Source organism: Enhydra lutris, unplaced genomic scaffold (assembly GCF_002288905.1).
Source record: "Enhydra lutris kenyoni isolate GAN:26980312 unplaced genomic scaffold, ASM228890v2 scaffoldscaffold4, whole genome shotgun sequence".
In the NCBI taxonomy this organism is placed as follows: domain Eukaryota; kingdom Metazoa; phylum Chordata; class Mammalia; order Carnivora; family Mustelidae; genus Enhydra; species Enhydra lutris.
This window is the reverse complement of record NW_019154088.1, coordinates 60,481,558-60,505,789: the sequence shown is the minus strand read 5'-3', so window position 1 is coordinate 60,505,789 and position 24,232 is coordinate 60,481,558. Positions and strand designations below refer to the sequence as shown.

General features: G+C 48.5%; 1 protein-coding gene across 1 annotated transcript in view; it reads right to left on the bottom strand.

The window, feature by feature from the left end:
- Positions 1-7,807: 7,807 nt before the first annotated feature.
- LOC111158098 (farnesyltransferase, CAAX box, beta) overlaps positions 7,808-24,232 on the bottom strand; it is a 65,590-nt gene continuing 49,165 nt past the window's right edge. Inside the window, 5 exon segments of the mRNA XM_022519944.1 lie at positions 7,808-9,255; positions 13,921-14,035; positions 15,134-15,245; positions 20,778-20,910; positions 23,710-23,839. Of these exon segments, the coding sequence (XP_022375652.1) occupies positions 9,124-9,255; positions 13,921-14,035; positions 15,134-15,245; positions 20,778-20,910; positions 23,710-23,839 (622 nt within the window). The 3' untranslated portion in view covers positions 7,808-9,123.

Here is a 24,232-nt window from a genome sequence, read left to right as displayed (position 1 = left end):
TCAGTGCATTTCATTTTAATCGGTAAAAGAAAGGAAGTAAATACAGGTTGAATACGAGAGGGTGGTAACAGATCGGCTTTACTTGTTTTCTGACGGAACTCAAGCAAGACCACAAGTCTTACTACCTTTTGAAAAACTCTGGACTTGGGAAACGAAATACACCCTTGCTAGCTGGATCAGAGCCATGAACCATTACCATACTGGTTCCTTCACCCTGTGTTCCATCCTGGCTTTACTTTGGATTTCTGCACTGCTGGTGGCCCATGCTGAGCCCTGCACAGGAATCCTGCAAGCCCGTCACGTGCCCGCTAGCTCTGTCCTGCTCAGGCCTGCTTCCCATAGTGCTTGAGCCCTTGTTCAGCCTTCCCTCCCGGGGGCCCCTTGAGCTGAGCTGCCTGGAGAGGTGAGGTGGGGACAGACTAGCCTGTTGTCTCCATGCGGTCTGATGACTAGACCCCAGGGCCCGCACGCTCTAGCTCATAATGGCTGACCTGTGTGTACTTTGTGCATGCACACACACCCAGCGGGATGGGCGTGTCTAGAAGAGAGCCCAACAGGTGGCCCTGGACAGTTCACAACCAGCTGGGCAGGCTCCTTCCTGTGCCCTGCGCTGGGTGCCAGCTGCACCAGCAGGCCTGTTCTGTCTGCCAGGCCCCATTTAGGCTTGTTTTCCTCTGTGTCCGTGGCAGAATTGGGGCCCTTGTGTACCGATAGCCTTCTCCGAGCAAAACTGTCCAGCATAGTCTCTGTTAATTTTTCCCAGTAAATTAATGGCCAGAGGGGGTGGCAGGGAAGAAAAATCAAGGATCCAATGTTAAGAAATCTGTGCCAGAACCTTCCACTCCAGTGCTGAATGTGATGAGGGTTTGAGCGTCCTGCCAAGGGAAACAGAAACTAACAGCTACCATAGCAAGCCAGCTGAGAAGGGTACATACTCCATAAGCTGGCTCCTGCAGGGGCCCAGTGAGCCATGCAGAGTCTGGGTCAAGAAACAAGCCAATGGGTGTGCAGACGTGCCACCCACACCCTCAGTCACCCCCAGCTGGAGGAGGCCAGCTGGCAGTGGGGCTCCCACGCACATGCCTGAGAGCCTCATTATTTCCTATCTTCCAGTGCCATCAACAGCTCACAGGTGGCAGGGCAGGTCTGGGGCTAAAGGACAGTGGCTGCTGGCTTGGGGCCAAAGGCCACAGCAAGGCCAGCCAGCCAAGAGAAGGAATGTCACGTCCACAGCAAATACCTACCACAAGGCCAGTGGGAGACTTCAGGTAGAGGAACTCTGGTTCAAACAATTCGACTAGGTCTCCCACCCAGGAGAGGAGTCCAAGACTGGCCACTCGGCACAGGGCCACTGGGAGCACTTCGGTGGGCATTTCTAGCTGGCAGCTCCTCCGAGGCCAGGGCCTGGTCTCACACTTGCTGCCTCCTCACTATCACAGTACCTGGCCTCCCACGGGTTACCCTCTGCACACAGAGGTGGCATGCCAAGGGACTCCAACATCTGGCACACATGCGTTCCTGTGCACTTGTTGGCCAGTTCCTGGGTTGCCTCTGGAGGAGTTCAGCCCCGGGCTGTGAGCAGCAGGTGTCTTGAGCGCAGCACTATGGCAGGCGCTGGGGATACTCAGGGCAGCTGAGGAAGTGTGTGCCCTCCCTTCAGGAAGCTCAGAGGAGGTAGAGACTGGACTCGAACACGTGGCACAGGATACACGTCTACACTCCAGATGCTGAAGGAGTTGTGAAGCCAGGCCCTCCACGAGAAAGACTTGGTGTGCAGAGGGGCGAGGGACAGGGCCAGACCCTCGCTTACCAGGCTCTGGTGTGCTTGCCTTCCTCCCTCCCCACAAGCGCCACGTGGAGGCTTTGGGTGAAGGGAAGGTGGGCCAGAGCCTCCACTCTGCATGGACAGGCTCCCTCTGCCCATTCCACCACAGTCACTAACTGCCTTGGTACCCAGGCTGCGGCAGCCACTGCTCCCAAGAGAGGGGAGAGACATGATGGTGGAGCCCAGCAAAGCATCAGCCTTCCCAGGGGAGCCACATAGTTCTCCTGGGTACTCATTCCATCATCACCATTGTTACCACGCTCCAGGGGTGCGCCTTGCACGACCCCCACACTATCCTGCCAGGCACTGGTCAGCCTGCCTGGGGGCAGAGCCCCCTGCAGTCCCAGGGTCCCCGGCCCTGCCTTCGACAAGGCTGTGACATTTAGCCTACTCTGACTTGGGAGCCGACAGCCTCGGCTCCTGTCACCACCTTTGTCCCATCCGCCCAGGCCATCACAGGTATAGCAGACTTACACCCAAGCGCACTGGCATGCGGTATTTTTTATTCCAGAAAGAACCGAATGATATCAAAGATTGAGAGAGTGGTATACCGAACCCTAACATACCCATTATCCAGTGTCGATGATTATCAACATGCCACACTTCTTAAAGAAAAGGGATGGCAAAATACATGATTATGATTTTTTTTATTAGTATTTCCTAAGTAAGGAAGTGTGGAGATGTCAAAGGGACACAGGAACCAGCTGAGAGAGTTAATGGCCAAAGCCAGAACAATGTAAACAATAAAATAACACAGTATGGAACAAACCCAGAGTATAAAATCAATACTCCTGAGTCCATACTAATAGACACACATGATTTTATAAATAAATGGAGAAAAGACAAAGCTCCCACAGAAAAATTCCAAATAATTTATGTAGAAGACCACCTTCAAGGGTGTGGGGGAGAACTCCATTCCTGCGCCGTGGGCCAGGCACACGGACTTCCTACTAGAGGGTACAGTCTGGAAAGGGGAAGAAAGACTCTCATAGGGGGGTAACCAGACACACACTGTTCAGCCAGGTGCCCAAGGCTAAGAGCCATGCGGACACACAGCCCCTTGAGGGGATGTGAAGACAGGGCGCCTGCCTCTGGGGCCTTCCTTCCAAAACCCACAGCCCCAGTGTATTGGTTTTCACAGAAATCCCAACTGAGGGACACTACGAAATACCTGACCTCCACAGAACTGTCAAGGTCATACAAAACAAGGAGAGTCTGAGAAACTGTCACAACCAAGAGCAGACTAAGGAGGGACTTGACAACTAAATGTAACGAGGTATCATGGATGGGATCCTGGGACAGAAAAGGGGGATCAGGTAAAAACTCCGTTATTTAACTGAACTATGGCCTTTAGTTAGTAGTAATGTATTGATACTGGTTCATTCATGTGACAAATATTCCATACCAAGACCGTAACCGTAGGGAAACCAGCTTAAGGGGTCTATGGGAACTCCGTCTACTATCCTTGCAATTTGTCCCTCAATCCAAAACTATCCTAAAATAAAAAGGTTATCTTTTAAAATGTGTTCTTCTTGTTATTTTGCAGGAGTCATGTTTATGCAGGAGGGGCAGAGGGCAGGGAAAGTTTTCCATGAAGCTGGGCTGGCGAGCAGCACTCTGTCCCCGCCTGCCTGGTTGTTCTTGGATGTACCCAAGAAGTGGGAGGGGAACATCGGCCACCTGGCCTCATTCTTGGAGCCTTCTGCACCAGCTGGTAGAAAGCAGTGGTGAGGTTATTGCCGGGAAGTGAAAGAGGATGTCCAGGAACCAGTTAGGCGGGCCGGGCCAGGCCGGGGAGGACGGGCTGTCTTCAGGGCTGCGATCTGCTCCCAGAAAGATTGACTCACCACGACCTTGCTTGGGAGTCACTAGGTGTCACACTGTGCACTTGGGGTGGCACCCCTGTGGTGCGCGGAGCATCGCTCTACCAAGGACTTGGCAGAGTGGGAGGTGGCTTAGAAGGGTGAGGTGAGCCTGCCGCTACTGTTGGCTGTCACTGTTCTCGTTCTGGTAAAAGATGGGGACAGGCATTTGTGGTCTCAGTCGTCCAGCCCTGGAGGTAACCCATGTGTGTTTAGCTCTGGCCCCCATTCCTGGGACCATCCATTTCACCTTCCTTTAAACACCTAGGGGGAGGGACACACATGGGCTTGGAGGCAGCGAATCTGGGGTCAGGTTCAGACTCCACTATTCAGTAGCTAACAAACACGGGTGATTCACTGAAGCTCTCTGCCCTGCTTCTACAGCTATAAAATGCAGATAATCCACCTGCCTCACCCACCTCATGAGGCTGAGTCAAGGATCGAATGAGACAAGGCAGGAGATCAGGAGGAACTCTCTTAGGGGTTATTCTTTGGATGGATGTGGCAAGGGTGGTCAGTGTCCTTCAGCAGGTAAGGATTTTGATGCCCCAGGGGCTGATATGGGATAGAGTTTCATATATTTTAGGATGCTTTTGGTTGCAAGGAATAGTAAATCCAACTCAGGTTGGCTCACATAGCTGAAAAAGCCAGAGACCAGGCAAGCTGCAGGAGCGATGTGCCCAGGGGTCTGGCCATGTTTCTCAGTAAGTCAGGGAGTGTGTGTGTACTGCTTCTAAGACTGGCTTCCTTCTAGGTAGGAAAATGGTTGTAGGAGTCCCAGACCACACATTCCCTCACAGGAGAAAGGTGCTTTTCCTCCATCATATAATGTCCAGGGCTTCTCCCTCTCTGGTCTGTTTCAGGCCATGTGCTTGGCCCCACAGCCATCCCCGCAGACAAACCATTTGACTGGCTTCGGCTTGGGTTATTGCCAGATGTGAACAAATTACTAAAGCAAAGAGGGACGGATTAAAACAACTGGCTTAGGCCAGTCGGGGCCTGGACCTGGAGGTAGGAAGGGAATCAGATCCACACAGGCCTACTGGCCGCCAAAGTTGGGGAGTGGAGGAATGGTTGCCGACCATGTCCACCACAGGTTTCTGTCCCAGTGATAATCCGCTGTTGTAGAGAGCAATGGTGATTTGTCTCCTTAGCATCCATGTCCCTCCATTTGGCTACAACTCTAATTTGCATTTGGGGCTTCATTCCTCCCCCATGCTTAGACTATGTGTTTCTGATGGAACCGCATTTCCCACTCATGGGGGGGAAGCATGTGATCAAGACTTAGGTCAGTCAGTGCCCTCTAATCTCCTGGCCACGAGACCACTTCTCGGAAAGGTACTTGGCTTGATCAAAGCCCATGAAACGCAGTGACACTTGCCAGGAAGGAAGACTGGGCCGGTGCCATCCTCTCATCTGCAGAACTTCACCCTAAGAGGAGACAAGGCCTGGAGCAATTGCTGCCGCCATTTTACACTCCCATGGAGAGAGCCTGAGAGTAGAGCTGATACAGAAAGATGGAGAAAGGGGGAGAAATCTACCGAAGCCAAACAGCCAGGTTAATTCCTGGTCATCTCTGTGAATCAACACATTTCCTCTTCACTTTAAGCCGCTTGTAACCATGTCTTAAATCATACAATTCTCCTTCCTGTTCAAAGGCAGTAGAATCCCTGAACGGCGTGTGGGTGTCTGGAATCTTTGGTACAAACTTTACTGAGCACGGCTGTCATCTGAGACTAGCATTACATGGAAAGATGTGGAAGAATGTTGAATGAACATGAATGGGATTTAGCCTAGATCAGGGGGAGGCAAAGTACAGCCCACCTGGCCAAATCTCGCCCACCTCCTGTTTTCATAAAGTCTATGGCTGTTTTGTACTCCAAGGGCAGACTGAAGTTGAGCAGTTGTTTGCAAAGCTTAAAATATTTAGTATTTGGGGGCACCTGGGTGGCTCAGTGGGTTAAAGCCTCTGCCTTTGGCTCAGGTCCTGATCCTGGGGTCCTGGGATCGAGGCCCGCATCGGGCTCTCTGCCTACCTGTGATCTCTGTCAAATAAATAACTAAAATCTTTAAAAATAAATAAATAAAAATATTTAGTATTTGGCACTTTACAGAGAAAATTTGCTGCCCCCTGGTGTAGACGGTAGACTAATAAAATATTAGCAAACACTTCCGCCTCAGCTGAAGGCCTGCATTCCCAAATGGATGCCACAGTGAGTCGACCTCCATGACAGACCTCTGTATCATTAGCTTCAGGTCTGATTACCAGCATTAGGAAAGCAAGTTTTCATTGAACTGAAGTTAGCCCAGACAGAGAATGAGAGCCGTCCCACATCTTTGTTAGTATTTGGTCTCTGCATCGTTCGAACCACACAGGCCCTAAGAAAGCCTCCAGACATAAAGAACATTCATTTCCCTGTCCCAGACCATGACCCTTCCCTTGGAGTTGGGATGCCGAAGCTACTGGAGAATTCCTGCAGATAGCCCAGCAGCCTCCTTCCACAAGGAGGTAGGATCAGTGGCAAGCTGGTGGGAAGACCAGACAACTTCCTCGCTCTTCACAACAGAATGGCACCACTGGGATCCGTGCATCTGACATCTGAAGCCAACGGATTCCACTTCTCCCAACCATAGAGGGCACTGGGGGCTCTACTCTTCCTCCTATGAAGCTCCTGTCACAAGTCTGGCATAGAAAGTTAACATTAATGAAATAGCCAAGGTCACAGCAGCAGCCACCTTGCCAGGGGTTCCTAGCCTCCATCTCTGCTAAGTTCAATCACCAGGAAGCTGCATGCTGAGATCTAAGGCTGGTTCTCAAGGGAAGGCCATCGTGGAGCTGTTATTTAATATTATGGCATATGCTTTTGTGTGAAGTCTTCATGAGAAGGAGCCTTCATCAAGAATAGGACTGCCCTGCTCCCAACACAGTGGCCAGAATCTGACGGGTGGTTTCTAACTCAGAAACGATGCCACGAAGAGAAGGCAGTGTAGGAATACGGTTGGCTCGTACTGTTTTTCCAGGGAAGTCTGCTTATCTAGGAGGCTCCCCTTCTGCTCACAGGAGAATCTAGCAGGCTGCCCGACTTATATGGGGCTCAAGGTGGGTCTGAAATGCATCCAAGGGGAAAGCTGGAGCCCTTCTGGATACAGACATCTGTGGTAACTTTGTATTTCTTTACTGATGGACCCCACGTTGAATGCAACATCAGTGCCTTCTACTTAAGGAGCCGCATGATACATTTGAGAATTTCTGTCCAGCACTCATTTGAACGCTGTCAAAGTCAGGAAATCCTCCAGACCCAACTGGGAGCAGGGAGTCTCGTGATTATGCCAGTGTAAAGCCCAGAGATAAGAGTGCCAGCAAAGGACCCTCTCTTCTCTGGGAGGCACACTTCACCTACCCCTGGGCCAGCACACACCCTCCTGCCTGGGTGTCATAACGCCAGCTCACACCCGAGCAATCCCTTCCATCTCTTAACCACACCCATTACTGCAACCCAACCCCTAATACCTTGTGAGGCTCCAAGCATGTGAGGGTTTGACCTTTCCTTAAGGTGATGGCCAGCATGCCTCTCCCCATGCTGCTTTGTAGCCCAAGCTGTTACCAGGGCAATGACAGCACAGGGACAGGGATTATATTCCGAGAGGAGGGCACCCTCTCCTCACCCCTGGAGGAAAGCCAGGTGACCGCAGGACTCTGGCCTGTTCGTGTTCTTGTGGCAGTCCCCTGCCCCTGGTCAGGATGACTACCCCCACCTGTGGCTGAGTGCTTGCCTTAGGACTCGGAGCACAGCCCCTGCCCAGAGTCAGAGGGAGGAGACAGACACAGACAGACCATGAGACGTGGTGTACAGAGTGCTGGGGAGTAAACCAAATTGCTCTGGGGAGATTGGGAAAGACAGAGCTTCTCTCACTGTGCATTAGGTCCACTGTGGCCTCGGCTGGAGGACGTGTCTAAAGGTGGAGCCCAAGCCAGACGCCTATCTTCACTCCCACGCAGGGTCTGGAACCCTGCACACAGGAGACGGGCGATCTGCGAACAGCCTTCAGTTACTCCCAGCACTGGACGTTCTGAGGGAATTTTCTTGGTACCAGTCACAAATGAGAGACATCATTGAAAAGATCATTCTTTTATTATTTCAAGGAGGTAATACATATAGCCCAATCCGCCAAAGCAATAGGGAATTAGAGGCAGCAAAGGGCGGAGTTTTTGAGAAGGGCCTCATGCTGCATCTCTGAGCGCCTGCCGGCCCGCAGTCCACGGCTGCTTACGAAGGCCAGGTCAGCCACGCGGAGTGTGCTGGGACTGCAGCAGTGGACAGATGGCCCAGCTCGACACCCCGCTGACTGACAAAGGGTTCCCTGTGAGCCGCAGAGGCCCGGACAGGCTGAGCACGTGGGGCGGCCCCCCGCCCGCCTCAGCCAGGGTTCCTCGGCTCCGGCCTCAGCAGCAGCCGGCCCACCGAGCACTTCATTTTATGTCTGGGGCCCAGAGTGGGCAGGACGTGAATAAATCCTGAGTCAAATTAAGGTGAAAGACTTAGTAGCATTAATACTTGGGATGAGAGAAGACAACACCATCTCTGAGGGGGCCGGGCTGGGGGTCTGACGGGAGATGGAAACACGCAGAGGGGTCACTGAGAGGGGTTTTCACATGATGGGGCGGGGGAGGGGTGAGTACTGGGGCTGCTTCCTCGAGTGCAGAACCGAGCTAGAGGTTCATTTTCACTCATAATTGGCTTCTTGGGTCGAAGTCACCACCCAGGTGGCTGAAGCAAAGCGCCTGCGCACCCATCGGCGGCCCTGGGGAGAGTGTGGCTCGGTTCTCCAGGCAGAGGGGCAGGAGCTCACAACCCAAGGAGACCTTTCTCCGCCACCCCCGGCTCCCTTCCCCTGCAGCCTTGGGCATCTCATAGTGAAGTCCCACCATGACTTTTTCTAGAGAATTCAGTCTGATGGGACCAAAGCTCCCCCTTCCCCTTGGCACAGAGCACTTATTTCCACCCACAGGACGGCACCTTCCTGGTGACGTAAGGGTGGCGTACGGGGAGAGTGGGGGGGGAGGCAGCAGTGACTCATAGATGCCGTTCGTTTCAGTACCACTGTCCAGGCTGGAGAGCTGGTGGCGAGGGCTGCTTCTGCCCAGGGCGCATCGCTCCCCAACAACCCAGGCCAGGCCAGAGCCAGGTTCAGGTGCCACGCGGGCTGACAGATTTTTGGTTTGATAGAGGTGGAAAGACTTTTTAAAAAACCACGCCACTATGTTCTCCAAACCCAGAGCCATCAGTTTTGTTTTGTTTGACAGGAAAGGACAAAGGACCACAGCCCCATAGTGGCCAAGGCTTATGCAGCACAGAATGTGGTACGTATCAAAATGTATACACCTTGGTCTGACCGGGGAGGTGGGTGAGCAGAGAGCCATGGGAGCCTTGTCTTCTAGGCGGTGGCGGGCTGTGCTGGTGCCTCGTCCTCTCGCTCTTCAAAGCCGGGGACTGGCTTCTGCAGAAAGTGCATGGTGGCCTGGATCACCTTATCTGGTCCGATATTGTACACAGGGTGAGTGGGCTGCTGCAAAGAGAAGGACAGAGGCCAGTTAGCAGCTCCAGTGGTCCCTGGGAATGGGCACAGCCTTGAAGCCGTTAAATTCAATGCACTTGTAAGCATTTATCAGAAGGAGGACTCATCAGAGACACCGGGGAGATCCACCCACAAGGCCCTGATGTCCAAAGACAAGGTATTAGTATAAACATTGAACACTACATGGGACACAAAGGACTACTATGTAGCCATTTAAAAACATGCTTTCAAAATATGTAATGATGGGCAAATGCTCATGGAGGAAAACGGTATGCACGTTATCCTAAAGTTTTCGAAAATGTGTTCATAGATGTGATTTATAGGCAGAAGTCAGACACAACACCCAAATAGGAATAGTGATGTGATTGTTTTAAATTTTCTTAATTGTACTTTTATATATATTCCAATTATTAAAACAATCATCATGTATTTACATTTGTAATACTGAAAAAGGAACACAACCCTATGATGAGTAAATGTGTCAGGCCATATTTAAATTCTTTTATATTATTCCACTGCCTCCAAGAAACCCAACAGAAACTTTGGGTCTAAGACAGAGTACAGCTGGGGGCCAGTATTCAGGACTCTTCCATTTGGGGAGAATGAAGAAAGGAACAGAACTGCAGGAGAGGTTTAAAAGCTTATTTTTTAACATTTTATTTGTTTATTTTAGAGAGAGAGCAAGAGTGAGTGGGGCAGGAAGAAGGAGAGGGAAAGAATCCCAAACAGACTGCACCTTGAGTCCAGAGCCCCTCGCAGGGCTTGATCTCATCACCCGAGATCATGACCTGAGCCAAAATCAAAAAGTTCGATGCTCAATGCCTGAGCACCCAGGTGCCCCAAGGTTTTAAAACTTCTAAGAGAGAATACTATGAGCGATTTTATGCCAAAACATATAAAAGTACAGATAAACTCAGTAACTCTATAGAGCAATATAATTTTCAAAATTTACTCAAGAAGCTCTTTAAAACATATGAATAAATTAAATCAATAAAACAACTGCTTATTCTGCTACCATCGTTCTTGCCCCAGGATACCAGGCCTAGATGGCTCTTCAAGCAAATGCTATCAACCTACAAGAAACAGATCATCTCTAACCTGTACAAGTGTTCTCAAAGACTTAAAAAAAAAAGATGGGGGGGGGGGCGTATGACAGGGAGAGAAGATACCCATCTAATTTTATGAGGCTATGATAGTATCCTGAAATATAAACTGGAAAAAGCAATACAATAAAACAAAATTTTTAGATCAGTTTTTCTTTTGAGTATCTTGCAAAAAGTCCTAAATAAAAATACTGGCCAAAAAAATACTAGCAAACTGAATCTAGCAATGTATTAAATACACACACACACACACACACACACACACACTGTCCTATGACCAAGAAGGGCTGATCCTGGGAATGTAAGGTTATCATCAGAACATTTATTAACAGCATATTTGATTAAAGGAGAAAATCAGGTGCAGAAAAAGCACTCAATAAAATTTAATATTAGATTATGATTGAAACAAAACAACAACCTAGCAAACCAGGAAGTGAAGGTAAGTAACATCCTTAACCAGATAGGAAGTATTTGTCAAAACCCTCAGGGGTGCCTGCGTGGCTCAGTCAGTAAGGTCTGCCTTCGGCTCAGGTCACGATCCCAGGATCCTGGGGTCCAACCCCACATCAGGCTGCCTGCTCAGCAGAGAGCCTCCCATTCCCTCTGCCCATCCCTCTGCTTGTGTTCTCTCTCTCAAATAAATAAATAAAATCTTAAAAAAAAAACAACAGTAAGGATCCTACATAATGGTGAAATTATAAACGCCTTCCCATTACAACCAGAAGCAAGATAGGAGCACCCCCCATGACTGTCTCCAGTCAGCACTCTATGGGGACCTTAGACAGTATCTCAAGGCAGAAAACAGAAATAAAACTCTTAAGAATCAGAAAGAAAGAGGTGCCTGGGTGGCTCAGTTGGTTGAATGTCCAACTCTTGGTTTCAGCTCAAGTTGGGATTTCAGGGTCATGGGATGGAGCCCCATGTCACAGTCTACTTGAGAATTTTCTCTCTTCCTCTCCTTGTGCCCCTCCCCCTACTTGTACTCTCTTCCTACTTACACTCTAATAAATATCTTTAAAAAAAAACACCAGAAAGAAAAAGGCAGAACTGTCCTCATTTTAAAATAACACCACATTCTAAGTAGAAAATCTAAGAGATTCTACAAGCTATTACAACTACTAAGTAAGTTTAGCAAGGTGGCTAAATACAAAATTAAAATATAAATATCATTTCTGTACTTTAGTAACAACCAGTTACAAAATATAAAGGAAGAAAAATCCAATCACAACAGACACAAAAGCTATAAATTTCCTAGGCATAAGTCTAACAAAAGATGTGCTAGTCTTTTATGGAGAAAATGATAAAACACCACTGAAGGACGTGTAAGATAATCTGAAAAATCGTGTTCACAAATGGAAAGCCTCAGAAGTCAGTTCTCTCCCATTAATCTTAAGTCCAATGCAAATTCCCATAAAAATTCCGTTATAGTTTTTTGTGGGACTTGATAAGCTGATCCTAAAATCCACAGGAAAAAGCAAAAAGCAAAGAATAGGAAGGCAATTTCGAGTAAAAAGAACAAAGTGGATGGGACTTGCCTACCTGCATTTAAGATTTGCTTAAGACAGTGCAGTAAGGCAAACAGACCAAAGGAACAGAACAGAGTCACCTCGGATACAGAAACTCAGGTACGTGACGTACGGGACACACATCAGTAGGACAGTTGTAAACTTCAGTTAGTAGTGCGGCTGGTCAACTGTTCATCCACATGGGAAAAAGAGAAAATTATATCCAACAGACAAAAATCAATTCCAAGAAAATTAAAAATCTAGAGGGAAAGGCAAAACTTTAGACTGTTTGGAAGAAAATATAAGTATGACCTCAGGGTAGGGAAAGATTTCTTAAGTATCCCTCCCCTCCACACCCTCAAAAACCGAAAAGGCAATAAAATTGTTCACTATAAAATTAAAAATCTCCCTTTCAAGAGCAAGAAAAAAAACCACGAAAAGTGAAAAGACAAGTCACGAACTAGAAGAGACTCTACACACACACCACCGACAGAGGATTACTATCAACACACAGAGAACTCCAACAAATGTATGAGAAAAGGGCAAACAATTAAAATCACAATCAGCAAGAAAGCAAGCAGCCGGCAGCCAAGTCACGGAAGATACAACACAAATGGTCAATGAGCATCTGTAAAGATGCTCAAGGTTACTAGTAATCAGGGAAACGCAGAAATAAAACCGAGGTACCACTTCCCACGTGTCGAACGGCAGAACGGAGAAGTTGGACAACAGTGCGACTCCCCTGAGTTCTGCGTGAGCATGGAGTGTAACACCCCGAGCGGGGGGCGGGAGGCGCTGTCTAGTGAAGGTGAAGCGCGTGTTCTCTTCAACCCAGCGAATCTCCCCTAGAGAAACTAACACAAGAAAGTACACGGCAAGTCTGTCTGCAACAGCACGAACTGAAACCATATTGATGTTAACCAACAGAAGGAAAATTGCAGTCCGTTTGCACCCAGGAATACCGCAGAGTTGTTAACAATGGATACACCAGAGCAGCACATGAACGCAGATAAATGTCCAAGCACAGGGTCGGCAAGAGAAGCAGCGCACGGGACACGGGCAGCAGGTCGTGCTCTAAAAGGCACAAAAGCACACCCTCTCTGTGCTGTTGCCGGAGATGGCACAACGACACCGGCTGGCAAGACAAGTGTCAAACTGAGGACAACGTGATGCTGGGGAGGTGGGTAGCGAGACAAAGGGAAAAGGGTTGTGTGGGAGGCAAATATGGAAAAAACTGTTAAGACTTGAAAAAGCTGAGTGGTGGTTACTCCGATTTGCTCTGCTTATCAGTGAGGTTGAGCGTCTTTCCGTCTATCGCCTGGCCATCTGTGTTCCTTCTATGGGAGCTATTTTGTGACCGTCTGCATGGACCCCATTATTTGTCAGCTGTGGACAGTGTAAGCTGGAGTCACATCCCAGGCTCAGGTCTGGGCTCAGGGCTGTTTCATTGTGGCCGGGCTGCTCTAGGGCTGGAGGTGGGCTGAACTTCCGGCCCGCGTGGGGCTGACAGTTTTGGGGGGCAGCAGACAAAAACGAGTTAAACACACACATTACAAATTGTGCTGGGTACTGGGGAGGGCACAAACAGGGCACTGTGGAGGTGCATTTCACGGAGACCTCGTTTAGAGGAAGTCTGGAAGCTTCTCGGGAGAGCGGCTATGCCAGCTGAGGGCTCCAGAAGACAGCAGGCCATGCGCCAGCGCTGCATGGCTGCAGATTCCAGAAACTTACTGCCTCTGAGCAGCTCCCTTTGAGGAACTAATGGTTAAGAGGCAGGGGGTAAAGGCACAAATCCTCTGTGGCAGACTGGACCCCACCCCCCCACCTGGAAGCCTGAGTTTGCCTTTTGGTAGCTTCCTCCTCAGTCACAAGCTCCTCCGGGAAGGTGTGAATCCAGGAGGGTCTGGGGGGACAGTGTGCTCGCAGGCCCGCGCACAGGATATGCACAGAGGGTTCTGAACGGCAAGAGCGGCTGCTCTGCTCTCTTGGTAAGCCCCGTCCTGGGGACCCTGTGCAGAAGAGGTATCACATCCGCCATCCCACCTTACCAGGGCATTTTCTGGCACTCCCAGGACCACATCGTGCAACATGGCTCCACTGCCAAAGTGCTGGGCTATGGACAGGCCACTCAGGCAGTAGCAGGTGTGGTAGAAGTCCCGAGACCTGCAAGGACAAGGTGAGGATAAGCCCTCTGAGCAGGGGCTCCTCTGCTCCCCACAGATCCCGCAGGCGCAGCCTCCCACAAGAGATCCAGACCCAGGATGCACCCCCACGTCCCACTGCCACCCGGCAGCCTTTCTCAAAGCCCCGTCCTTCCGCCCTGGCCCACAGTGGGAACTGTCCCTGAGGGCTTGGCCCCTCCGGGGTCCCTCCTCTTCTTCTTCCCTCTGGTCTTCTAGAAAGGGCTCTCCAGGGTGGTGCTGGTGCTAAGTTAATATACTTCTCTGAAAGACTACCAAAATGCCTGGAAACGGGCCACGTTCTTCCTGATCAACTGCTGGAGACCAGCCCGGAGCTGGGTCTTGCCCAGCGTGTCAGCAGGGGCAGGGTGTGTCCAAGCCCAGTAGCCACAGGGACAGGATTTATCTGATTTCCCTTTGCTTTGACTGTGGTGCCTAAAGATATCCAGTGTATGCGGCAATAGTTGTGGTGATTATAATTTCTGTTTACGACACTCAAGGGTTTTAAAATCCTGTATCCTGTTCTATTTAGATCAGTTTAGTTTAAAAAAAAAAAAAAAGTGGGGGAGGAAAGAAAAGCTACGCACCAGCAATCTGTATGACTTACCTGGGGGGGGGGTCACATAAGCATGGGGAAAGGATGGGCACTGAGGATGCCAGGATGGCACTGGAAGGGGGTGCCCCCACCACAACTAAGCAGCTGGACGCAAAGGGACTCCCCACACCCCACCCCCAGATACCGGACTCTTTTTTTTTTTTTTTTTTTTTTTTTAAGATTTTATCCATTCACTTGACAGAGATCACAAGTAGGCAGAGAGACAGGCAGAGAGAGAGAGAGAGAGAGAGGAGGAAGCAGGCTCCCGGCGAGCAGAGAGCCCGACATGGGGCTCGATCCCAGGACCCTGGGATCACGACCCAAGCCGAAGGCAGAGGCTTTAACCCACCGAGCCACCCAGGCGCCCCTGGATACCGGGCTCTTAAAGGTCAGCAGCTGCTGCCCTCTGCAGAGCCCTGCGTAGGCCTGAGTGGCACACCCTCCCTCCCTTCCCCATGGCCCCCTCCCCTGAGAGAAGGCACTCACTTGCCAGGTTTATCCAGAAGCCCCCCCGCGGGGCACTGGCAGCACATGAGGATGTACTCCTGCAGGGCCTGCTGATGAAACATCCAGTGGCTCATGCTGAGGGCAGGGTCGCCTGCAGAAAGGCAGAGGATCAGCACCGGCCCAGGCCCGGGACACCGGCAGTGTCAAGGACAGTCTTTGTACTTTATTACCCACTGGGGACAGTCAAGTTTTCCCTCTGTTCTTCCTGGACGAATTCTGAAAATTGCATTCTCAGGACACTCAACACCTTCACCCAAGTCCCGCGATATGTCCCTTCTCCTGACCTTTGACTCCAGTCAGAGCAGCAGCACAGAGTGGATGCCGGTCTGAGACCACATCCGTGAAGGTGTGAGCCAGCTGCTTCCGCCTTCCAGATCGACACTGATACTGCCCCCGGACTCAGTCCACAAATCCCTACTCTTCTTCTTTTTTCAAGATTTTCTTTATTTGGGGGGGGAGGAGGGTCAGAGGGAGGAGAGAAAGTCCCAAGCAAACTCTGTGCTGAATGTGGAGGCCAACACGGGGCTCGATCCCACAACCCTGAGATCACGACCTGAGCCAAAACCAAGAGTTGGGTCACTTAACCAACTACACCAGCCAGGCGCCCTAAACTACTCTGGGCTCCTTAAGACACTTCCTCTAGCACATCTCCAACTCTGGCTAAGAGAACTCTCAACAGGGGTGATGTCTGTCTGTTCCTTCTCTTTTCTCAGCCTGAACTTCATCTATCTCCAAAGGGCATCCTCCAACTTTTCTCTTGGCTCAAAAACTTTTCCTAAGCAGCATTACTAGTAAGTGCCAGGATTCTTGCGTCATCTCATATGGTAGCAGAAGCAGAAACTGGCAATTCTGGTAATAATACTAAACTAGGAACAAGCAACCAGGCTTCTACACTCTGAAGCTGAATCTGTATGGTCAGAGAATTCTGTGCGCCATACAGTTATCAGGTGGGGAGGAGAGACAGACTGCCAACAGATGGAAGTTTCCAGAAGCTCTTACATGGGAACTGGTTTTTAAAAACTACACACATGCATTCAATCCTTGGTTAATTTTATACCTTGATCCCTGGGCTACTACAAAGATAGCAATCAGTCTGTAAATAGCAATTAAAAACTAATTTTTCTTTTTCAGTCTTTTTTTGTTTCTATGCATTTTTCTGTGTAGTTATTATAATTTTGTATTTTGTGTTTTCCATTTAACACTAGAGGCATAGATTTTTCTATGCTATAATAATACTATTGATTTTTCCTTTGTGATTTCTTCTTTAAAGAAGCATATTTAATAGCTACAGGGACTTTGGGGAGGTGATGAAAATCCTAAAACTGATTATGGTCATGGCTGCACAACTCTTGTGATGCCACTAAAAACCACTAAATTGTATATTTTAAATAAGTGAATTATATGGTTATATGAATTATATCTCAAGAAAGCTCTTATTTTTTTAAAAAGCAAATGCATTAAAGTTCAGAATAACTGCACTAAGCATCTGTACAAAATACACCTTTATTCTATATCCTATAAGAAGTAAAAGACTATTATATTAAGGTAAGTGCTAACCTATCACTAAAATCAGAATCTGAAATGAAACTACTATGTTTACTATTAGACAGATTACAGAGTAGGTCCATTACATGCTGTATTACTGAAGTCTGCAAGCTCAAAGTTCACAAGCCCGACAAGGAGCTTCCCAGAATCCTGGAATTTGCACGGCAGCACACAAAATCACAGACAAAGGTGGACATGACGACAGGGTGCTGACGGGCTTGGAATCAGCCTTCTCAATCCTCCACACCTCTCCCTCACATTATGAATCCCCATCACCATGTCATTTTTCATCTCAAAGATTCCTTTCCAAAAGTGTTCCCAAATGGAAACTGACAGGCACAGTGACACGTAGCTCAACTTCGCAGGTGGACAGAAACACGCCTGCAGCATGCCTCTGAGAACATTCAAGCCACCGTAACTGCTCATGGGCCTGCCAGTTTCCTACGGCTCCATAGAAACCAAAGAACTCCAATTTGGTCAGCATTTTATATTTTAAAAGTCTTAATAATTTGTTCTTCTAGTCAACCACTGTGTTCTACACCCATACAGCAGCGACCTGCGTGGAGCCAGGGAGGTGGGACTGGGTATGTGCGCCGCCAGGGGTCGGCCCCTTGTTACCTCTTTAACTAGCAAGAGGATCATCACCTTTAAAGTGTACTGGGTTGTTTGCTGAGATAAAAGTAGGAATGAACATGTTAGGGAAAAAGCAGGTATGGTACAGAAGAAAAACAATTTCAGTACATGAGTCTCCCTCCCTTCAACTCCCATCCGTCTCCCAAAAGTGCCCATTGTTAAAGGGGTTTTGCTCACCTCCAGGAAAAGCTGTGGGGCTGTCAGCCCATGTGCACACAGACCAAACCTTTTACACTTCATGTTGGGTTCTGGAGAGTTTTCCATAGGAGCCCATCGCATGTAACCATGGTATGGAGAAATCGTAATACATTTAACTATTAACCTTTTTTTTAAAAAAAAAGATTTTATTTGTTGGAGAAAGAGAGAGCGCGAGTGGCAAGGAGCAGCGGAGGGAGAGGGAGAAGCATACTCCCTGCTGAGCGAGGAGCCCAGGGTGGGCCTCGATCCCAGGACCTAACATCATGACCTGAGCCAAAGGCATACGCTTAACTGCTTAGCCCCTATTAACCTTTTCATGAGTGGTTGGGTTGTTCGCCATTCCTTTGCTAATATCTCTGCAGGTAAATTCCTGACCATGCACTAGCCCGGTTTAAGTAATTTAAACAAGTCTCCAAATGACCCTCCAAAAACCGATACAGCTATTTACACCCACACTCAAAACTGCCCGTTTTCCCACACTCTCCCCAACACTGGCACCATGTTTTCTCATCTCTGGCAATCTGACAGTAAAAGCGACCAGTGTCTCACTGATTTGATTTGCACATCTTTCACTATATCTTTTTGTTCCATTTATACACCTGTGGCAGCTACACCGTGGTAGATGGCGATCCGGTATCAGAGAATAAGTCACTTAGCCTTACTGTTCTTTGTTTCCTCCTCTGTAAAATGGGGGTGACAAGACTACCTATTTCATGACATTGTTCTGAGGCTCAAACGAGAAAATCCGTGTGAAGGACTCTGTTGAGTCCCAGGTTGAGCAAGTCTTGGTCACCCGCCAGGAAGGGGGGGAACAGTAGCAAAAGCAACACCACCAGGAGCTCCTTCCCTGCCTGTTCTGAATCTCCCTGTTCAGATCCTCTGCCTGGGTTTCAGGGAGGGTCAGCTATTTCTTAGTGATTTGTAAGAGTCTCTCAAAGAAATTAGCCCTTTCTCATTTGTCGTAAATAATTTTTCCCACCTTCTTTCTTGTTTTGCTTATAGAATTTCTATTCTTTGGTAAAATAACTTTTCTTTATGTAAGAAATACAAATTAATTGCAGAAAATCAGAAGATACAAATAAGAAAGAAAACAAGTATCACTTGTCTTTTCACAACCCAGATACCTTCTAGTAATTTTTTAGAGTCAACTCTTCACTAAAAATGGAATTATGGGGCACCCGGCTGGCTCAGTCAGTTAAGCATCCAACTCTTGATTTCAGCTCAGGTCATGATCTCAGGGTCGTGAGCTCAAGTGCCGCATCAGGCTCCTTACTGAGTATGGAGCTTGCTTCAGATTCTCTCTTTCCCTCTCCCCCTGCCCCTCATTTGCACTCTCTCTCTCTCTCTCTCTCTCTTAAAAAAAAAATGGAATTATATACACGCTGCTTTGAAATCTTTGATCATAGTATATTATGAATACCTTTCCACCCATCGTCTCCTTTTGACTCCCAATGTCAGTATTATGCCTCCTGCTCGAGACACTTCCCTTCCTCCTTTCTCACTGTTGCTGAGACATGGGTGAGCTTCAAGCCCAACTCGGGTCTCCTCTCTCAGGCAGCAAAAAAGCTGCAAGGCCTTAACTATTAACCTTTTTTAAAAAAAAAAAAAAGATTTTATTTGTTGGAGAAAGAGAGAGAGCAAGTGGCGAGGAGCAGCGGAGGGAGAGGGAGAAGCAGACTCCCTGCTGAGCGAGGAGCCCAGGGTGGGCCTCGATCCCAGGACCCAACATCATGACCTGAGCCAAAGGCATACGCTTAACTGCTTAGCCCCTATTAACCTTTTCATGAGCGGTTGGGTTGTGGCAACCTCTTCTACAGGCAAAGCTCTGAGTGCGATCAGGCCTCCAGAGCAGGTGCTACAATAAACAAAATGTCAGCAGGACCCCATCCCCACCACCCCCCCCCGCCACCCATACTGGCAGGTGGCGCTCCTGTAGCAGCTCTCCTGAATGCTCCTGCAAAGGCATCACGGCCAGGGGCAGGTCTGTGAAAGGCTGCCCATTTTACCAGGGGCTTCACCTCACCAGTTCCAGATAAAGAAATCATTAAAACCCCAGGCGACTTTTGCTTTGAGAACATTGGACTCTCGGGGATTTCTTGGCTTCTCTATTCCAGCGGTCAAGCCAGAGACAGTGCAGGCTCAAGTCAGGAGAACGATAATTCTTAATGCCCCGAGATCAGAAGCCCAGGGGCCCCAGGCAAGGAATCTCAGGACAGACTATGACTGGGAGAATGGGGAGAATGGGTAGAGGTGGTGCTTTCTTCAAGTCTGTATCCAAAGTGGCCACAACTCAAATGAAATGAAGAAAGTAAAGAAAAGGGGCTCAGAAAGATGAGCCAAAGAAGATAAAAAGGCACATGGGGATGGCAAGGCAGTAGCAAAGAATCTCATCTTCCACATTTGAGCAACTAATTACCCAACTACTAAGTCCAAAGAAAACCTTCCCTCTGGGCCAAGGGATCTCACTCCAAGAATAGATCAGGACCCAGCCAGGCAGCCATGACTTCCCCTCTCCCTGGTTTCCCCAGAAACACCCTGCTCTCACATAAAATTAATAAGAAAGCTGATCTGGGAGTCTGCAGGCAACCTGAGATTTCAAGACTAATAAAGGAAGGCTCCCAGAAGTTTCGCTTGCTCTCTGAGTGCTTTGGTTTGGCAGTCCCATTTGAGATGCTACAGAAACAAACACAGGTCTCTCCAATCCAGGTGGAGGAAGGGCGGGACAAACTTGCATTTAGGACACGTCAATGAATTTAAGATATTTCTAATGGCGCATTTCTAATGGCGGCCTCAACAAAGCTGGTCAGACACAGGATCTTTTCCGCACAGACTCTGTATCTCTGCCCCTTTCTGCAAGTGCCTGTTTGGTTACTGTTGTGACCGCAATGTGCACAGCATGGGTTTTCAGTTCCAGTCTGACTGATGGCAGAACTCTGCCCTGGAAACTGTGGCTTCACACCCAGTGGAGGTGGCAATCACCCTGGGGCCCAGGACATGCACCTAACTCCTGGCCATAGCCAATCTGAAGCAGCCATCGTAACGCAGCTGAACCCTGAAATTGAGTCCTGCTCTGTGCATGCCTAAGGCAGGAGGTTCCAAGCCGGGCATCTGCACTTCAGGATAGACAGAGATTATTTCTGCCCCCGTGAAAAAGCATGCTGGCCTCCTGACTTGATGAGCAGCCGCGGGACATCGCTGGGCCCCCGCCAGCAGCCCGCCCCCCCACCAACAGCGCCCCCGGGCTCACCTTGAGCGTGCAGTGCACGGTGCAGCAGGGGCAGGAGCCCCGCCTGCCAGAAGGAGTAGCAGCCATCCACCAGCTTGTTGCAACGGCCCTGAAATCCGCCTTCGAAGCGCATCTGCCGGCTGGTCACCCATTGCTGAGGATGACACACACAAGGGAGAGGCAGATATAGGTGAAGTTCCCATCTCTTGGCTTCTTGGCACTGGCAGTTCAGTGGCTCTTGCCCTGGCTCTTACCTCCTCCCCTCACTGCTGCAGATTCAGAGCAGAGCACTTGAGCTGGACCCCTTTGGGGCAAGCAACACTGATCTCGGCTCAGAGCCTAACAGACAATGGACAGTCACCTCCTCCTGGGTTTCAGATGGGTTCTGGGGCTGACAGGATGAAGAGGCCAAGTTGGCCTGTAAGGACACCTGCAAATGTCTCCCCAGAAACAAGGCTTAACTAGGAAACATCAGGCCAAGACCACCAGGGGCTCGTTTCTAACCACTTTTCCTGCTGGGAAGTTTATTAAAAGCAGATCAATGGAATTTTGTGCTATGTCTCATCAGATGATTTTAAACTGTCCCTGACTTTGACTTGGCACCTGAAGAAATCCATCCAAAGTTTCTTAGCAAAACACTTGCAGGACTGGAAGCAGAAGCCATTATCCCAACCACCAATGATGGCTCTGTCTGGTCTAGCCTCTCTGCTTCTCCAGGGGAACCTGGCTGCCTAACAGAAGAAAATCTTTCGCGCTGACCCTATAAAATTATAAAAGTTATAAAATTTTTATAAATTATAAAATTATTATAAATTATAAAAATTATTAAAAACCCTATAAAATGGCTCCTCATGTTGCTTGGCAATCACCCGTGATGCTGCCCTTCCCCACTTATCTCCAAGTTTCCTAAACAGGCGTTGCTACCAAGATCAAGATAGCCGTGGGCCTGGCCTCCAGCAATGAGCAGAACCAGCCGGCTGGGCAGTTAATGACATCTCCGTTTCCCTCCCAGGCAGTTCCGGCCACCAGCCATGGACTTTCAGAACTGAACAGTGTGGCATAAGGCATCTCCTCGTCCCTAGGTTCTTGCTAGACTGACTTCCCCAAGGGAGCCGCCAAGGACCCTTTTCAGAATGGGGGTGTCCAGCCTGTGTTTCAGTTAGCAGTTGTGGAGTTATTTTTAGATTATATCCCTGTTCAAGGCAACACTCACCCATAACAGTCAAGTCCCAAGTTTTCAGAAGAAAGACATAAAAACTAGACTGCAGGTACAGACACTAATACGTCCCCACTGAGTCTTCAATGAGCCCATTAGGGATGACACTATTTAATGAAAGTAGGTGAAGCATCACTTAAGGAAAGAGAAAACAGGTACTACAATGGGAAGTCCATTCTTCATTTTTACTTACCCTACAGACTAAGGGTTGATTTTCCCCCCTCAGACTAATGGTTTTTGAGTCAGACTAAATAATTTTTCCCAATGCCTAAGCCCATGGGTTTAATCTGTTTCTCTTGGCTATATGAATTCATAAAATCCTTCAGGCATGGGTCCTAGTTCTCCCAAAGCAAATGGAAGGGAGAGAGTGGTTTGGGTAAGAAGGACACTGGCATTTATTGCACCTACTATATGCCAGGCTGGTTTATGGATATTCCTCTCTTTTAACTTTCAGAGTCCAGAGTACTAACCTTGCCTTTAAGCTTCAAAAAAACCTGTTATCTCTACCTTATAGAGGAGGAAAAAATTGAAGCTATAACAGGCAAATTTCCTAAGGTCACATGGTTAGGAAGTGGTAGAGACAGGGCTCAAATCTAGAATATTGCCATTGTAACTGAGGCTTCTGCTAATTATATTCCATATTTCTGCCTGGGAAATGGGACTTCCATATTTCATGCCTTACTGGTGATCAGATTTTTAAATGTCTAACAAATGTCTAAAAAGTTGGCCATTTCAGCATAAACCTTCAAGGAGAGTATACTACAGGAGGCTTCCTAAGGATGAGGACAAAATACTGCTGGTCGTGTACAGAGTACAACAGGAACTTCCTTACAAGCTCATGAAAGGTCTCACGACAGTTCCTATGACAAGAGGCTGACATTTGAACTTGGGAAGAGGAGATGAATGTCAGTTGCAGCTGGTCTGCTCTGAGGTCATGGTCGGGAATAAATGCTTCCCAGAAGATGGTGGCAGTGGGTGTGTGTATGTTTGTACTCTAGGCTTCTTGTGATAATATCAGTACAATCTGGTGACTCCCTGAAGCTAACTGCTTTCTGAATTCACTCTTAATATCTGTCAGGAACTCAGAGTCCAGACATACATGCTTGGGCTACATGCTCACATAGTTACTAGTTGGGGTGAGTGCTGTGTATTATGCAAGGCTGATGAATCACAGACTGTACCCCTGAAACAAATAATACATTATATGTTGCTAATAATAATAATAATAATAATGAAAATAAATAAATAAATGTAGTTACTAAATGTTCATATATTGCAGTCCGTAACAAAAGCTTGGCCTCCAAAGGCCTGAGAGCCCTTCTCATGATGCTTTCTCTTAGGAAATTCTTCCTAAGACACGTGATGTCATCTAAATTTAAGAAACTGAAGCTACAGCCTTGGAAGTATGAGGAAGGTACTCTGGCTCATGCCAGATGTGTGACGGACTCACAAAGGCTATGGAGTTGGCCTAACACACCTCAGAGCAGGAAGATGGAAAGGCAGGAAAAAAGGAGCCAAGACCAAGGAGACGTTCACCCCTCCCACTTTCTTGGAACAGTGCTGAGCCCCCCAACAACTGCATTGAAAAGCTTCATTACAGGACATTTAGTCCGTGGGCTCTAGGCAGGAACTCTCAGCCCTTCCCACAGCCAAAGAGTCCCAAAGCCCGTGGGTTTGAGCAGTCACATCACGGGGGTCCCTGGGGCCCAAGAGGAAGAGGGGTCAACAGACACTTACCAACAAGCTCTTCAAATTCAAGGAACGTTCCTTCTTGAGGATGACCAGGGCAGCCAGGCCACAGAAAGTGTAGCCGCCATGGGCTTCCATCCCTGGCACCCCACCAATTCCACCTTCCCAATTCTGACACCTACGGGGAGATTGAGAAGAGCAGGCTTGAGTGGTCGGTGTGAACCAACGGGCGGCCAGCTCTAGTGCGGGGCACAAGTGCGGAACCGCCCTGGACGGCAGAGAATAGTTTGCTTTAGGTCACTGTGTGAACTGCCACAGCTGTGAATGGAAAGATGCCAGCTAATTAACTCCTGCAAATGCCTCTCCCTTGGAAAAAAAAAAAAAAAAAACAGGGAAACTCAGAAATAGTCTACTTATGTAAAAAACATAGTACCTCAAATCTTTACTTTTAGGGAAAAGGTTATAAAATCATACAGTCAGTGTGACAACTAGTATTTAAATGTTGTATCTATTTCTGGTATTTTTCCTCTTTTCTGTATTTTCAAAAAATTTCTATAATGAACATCAATAC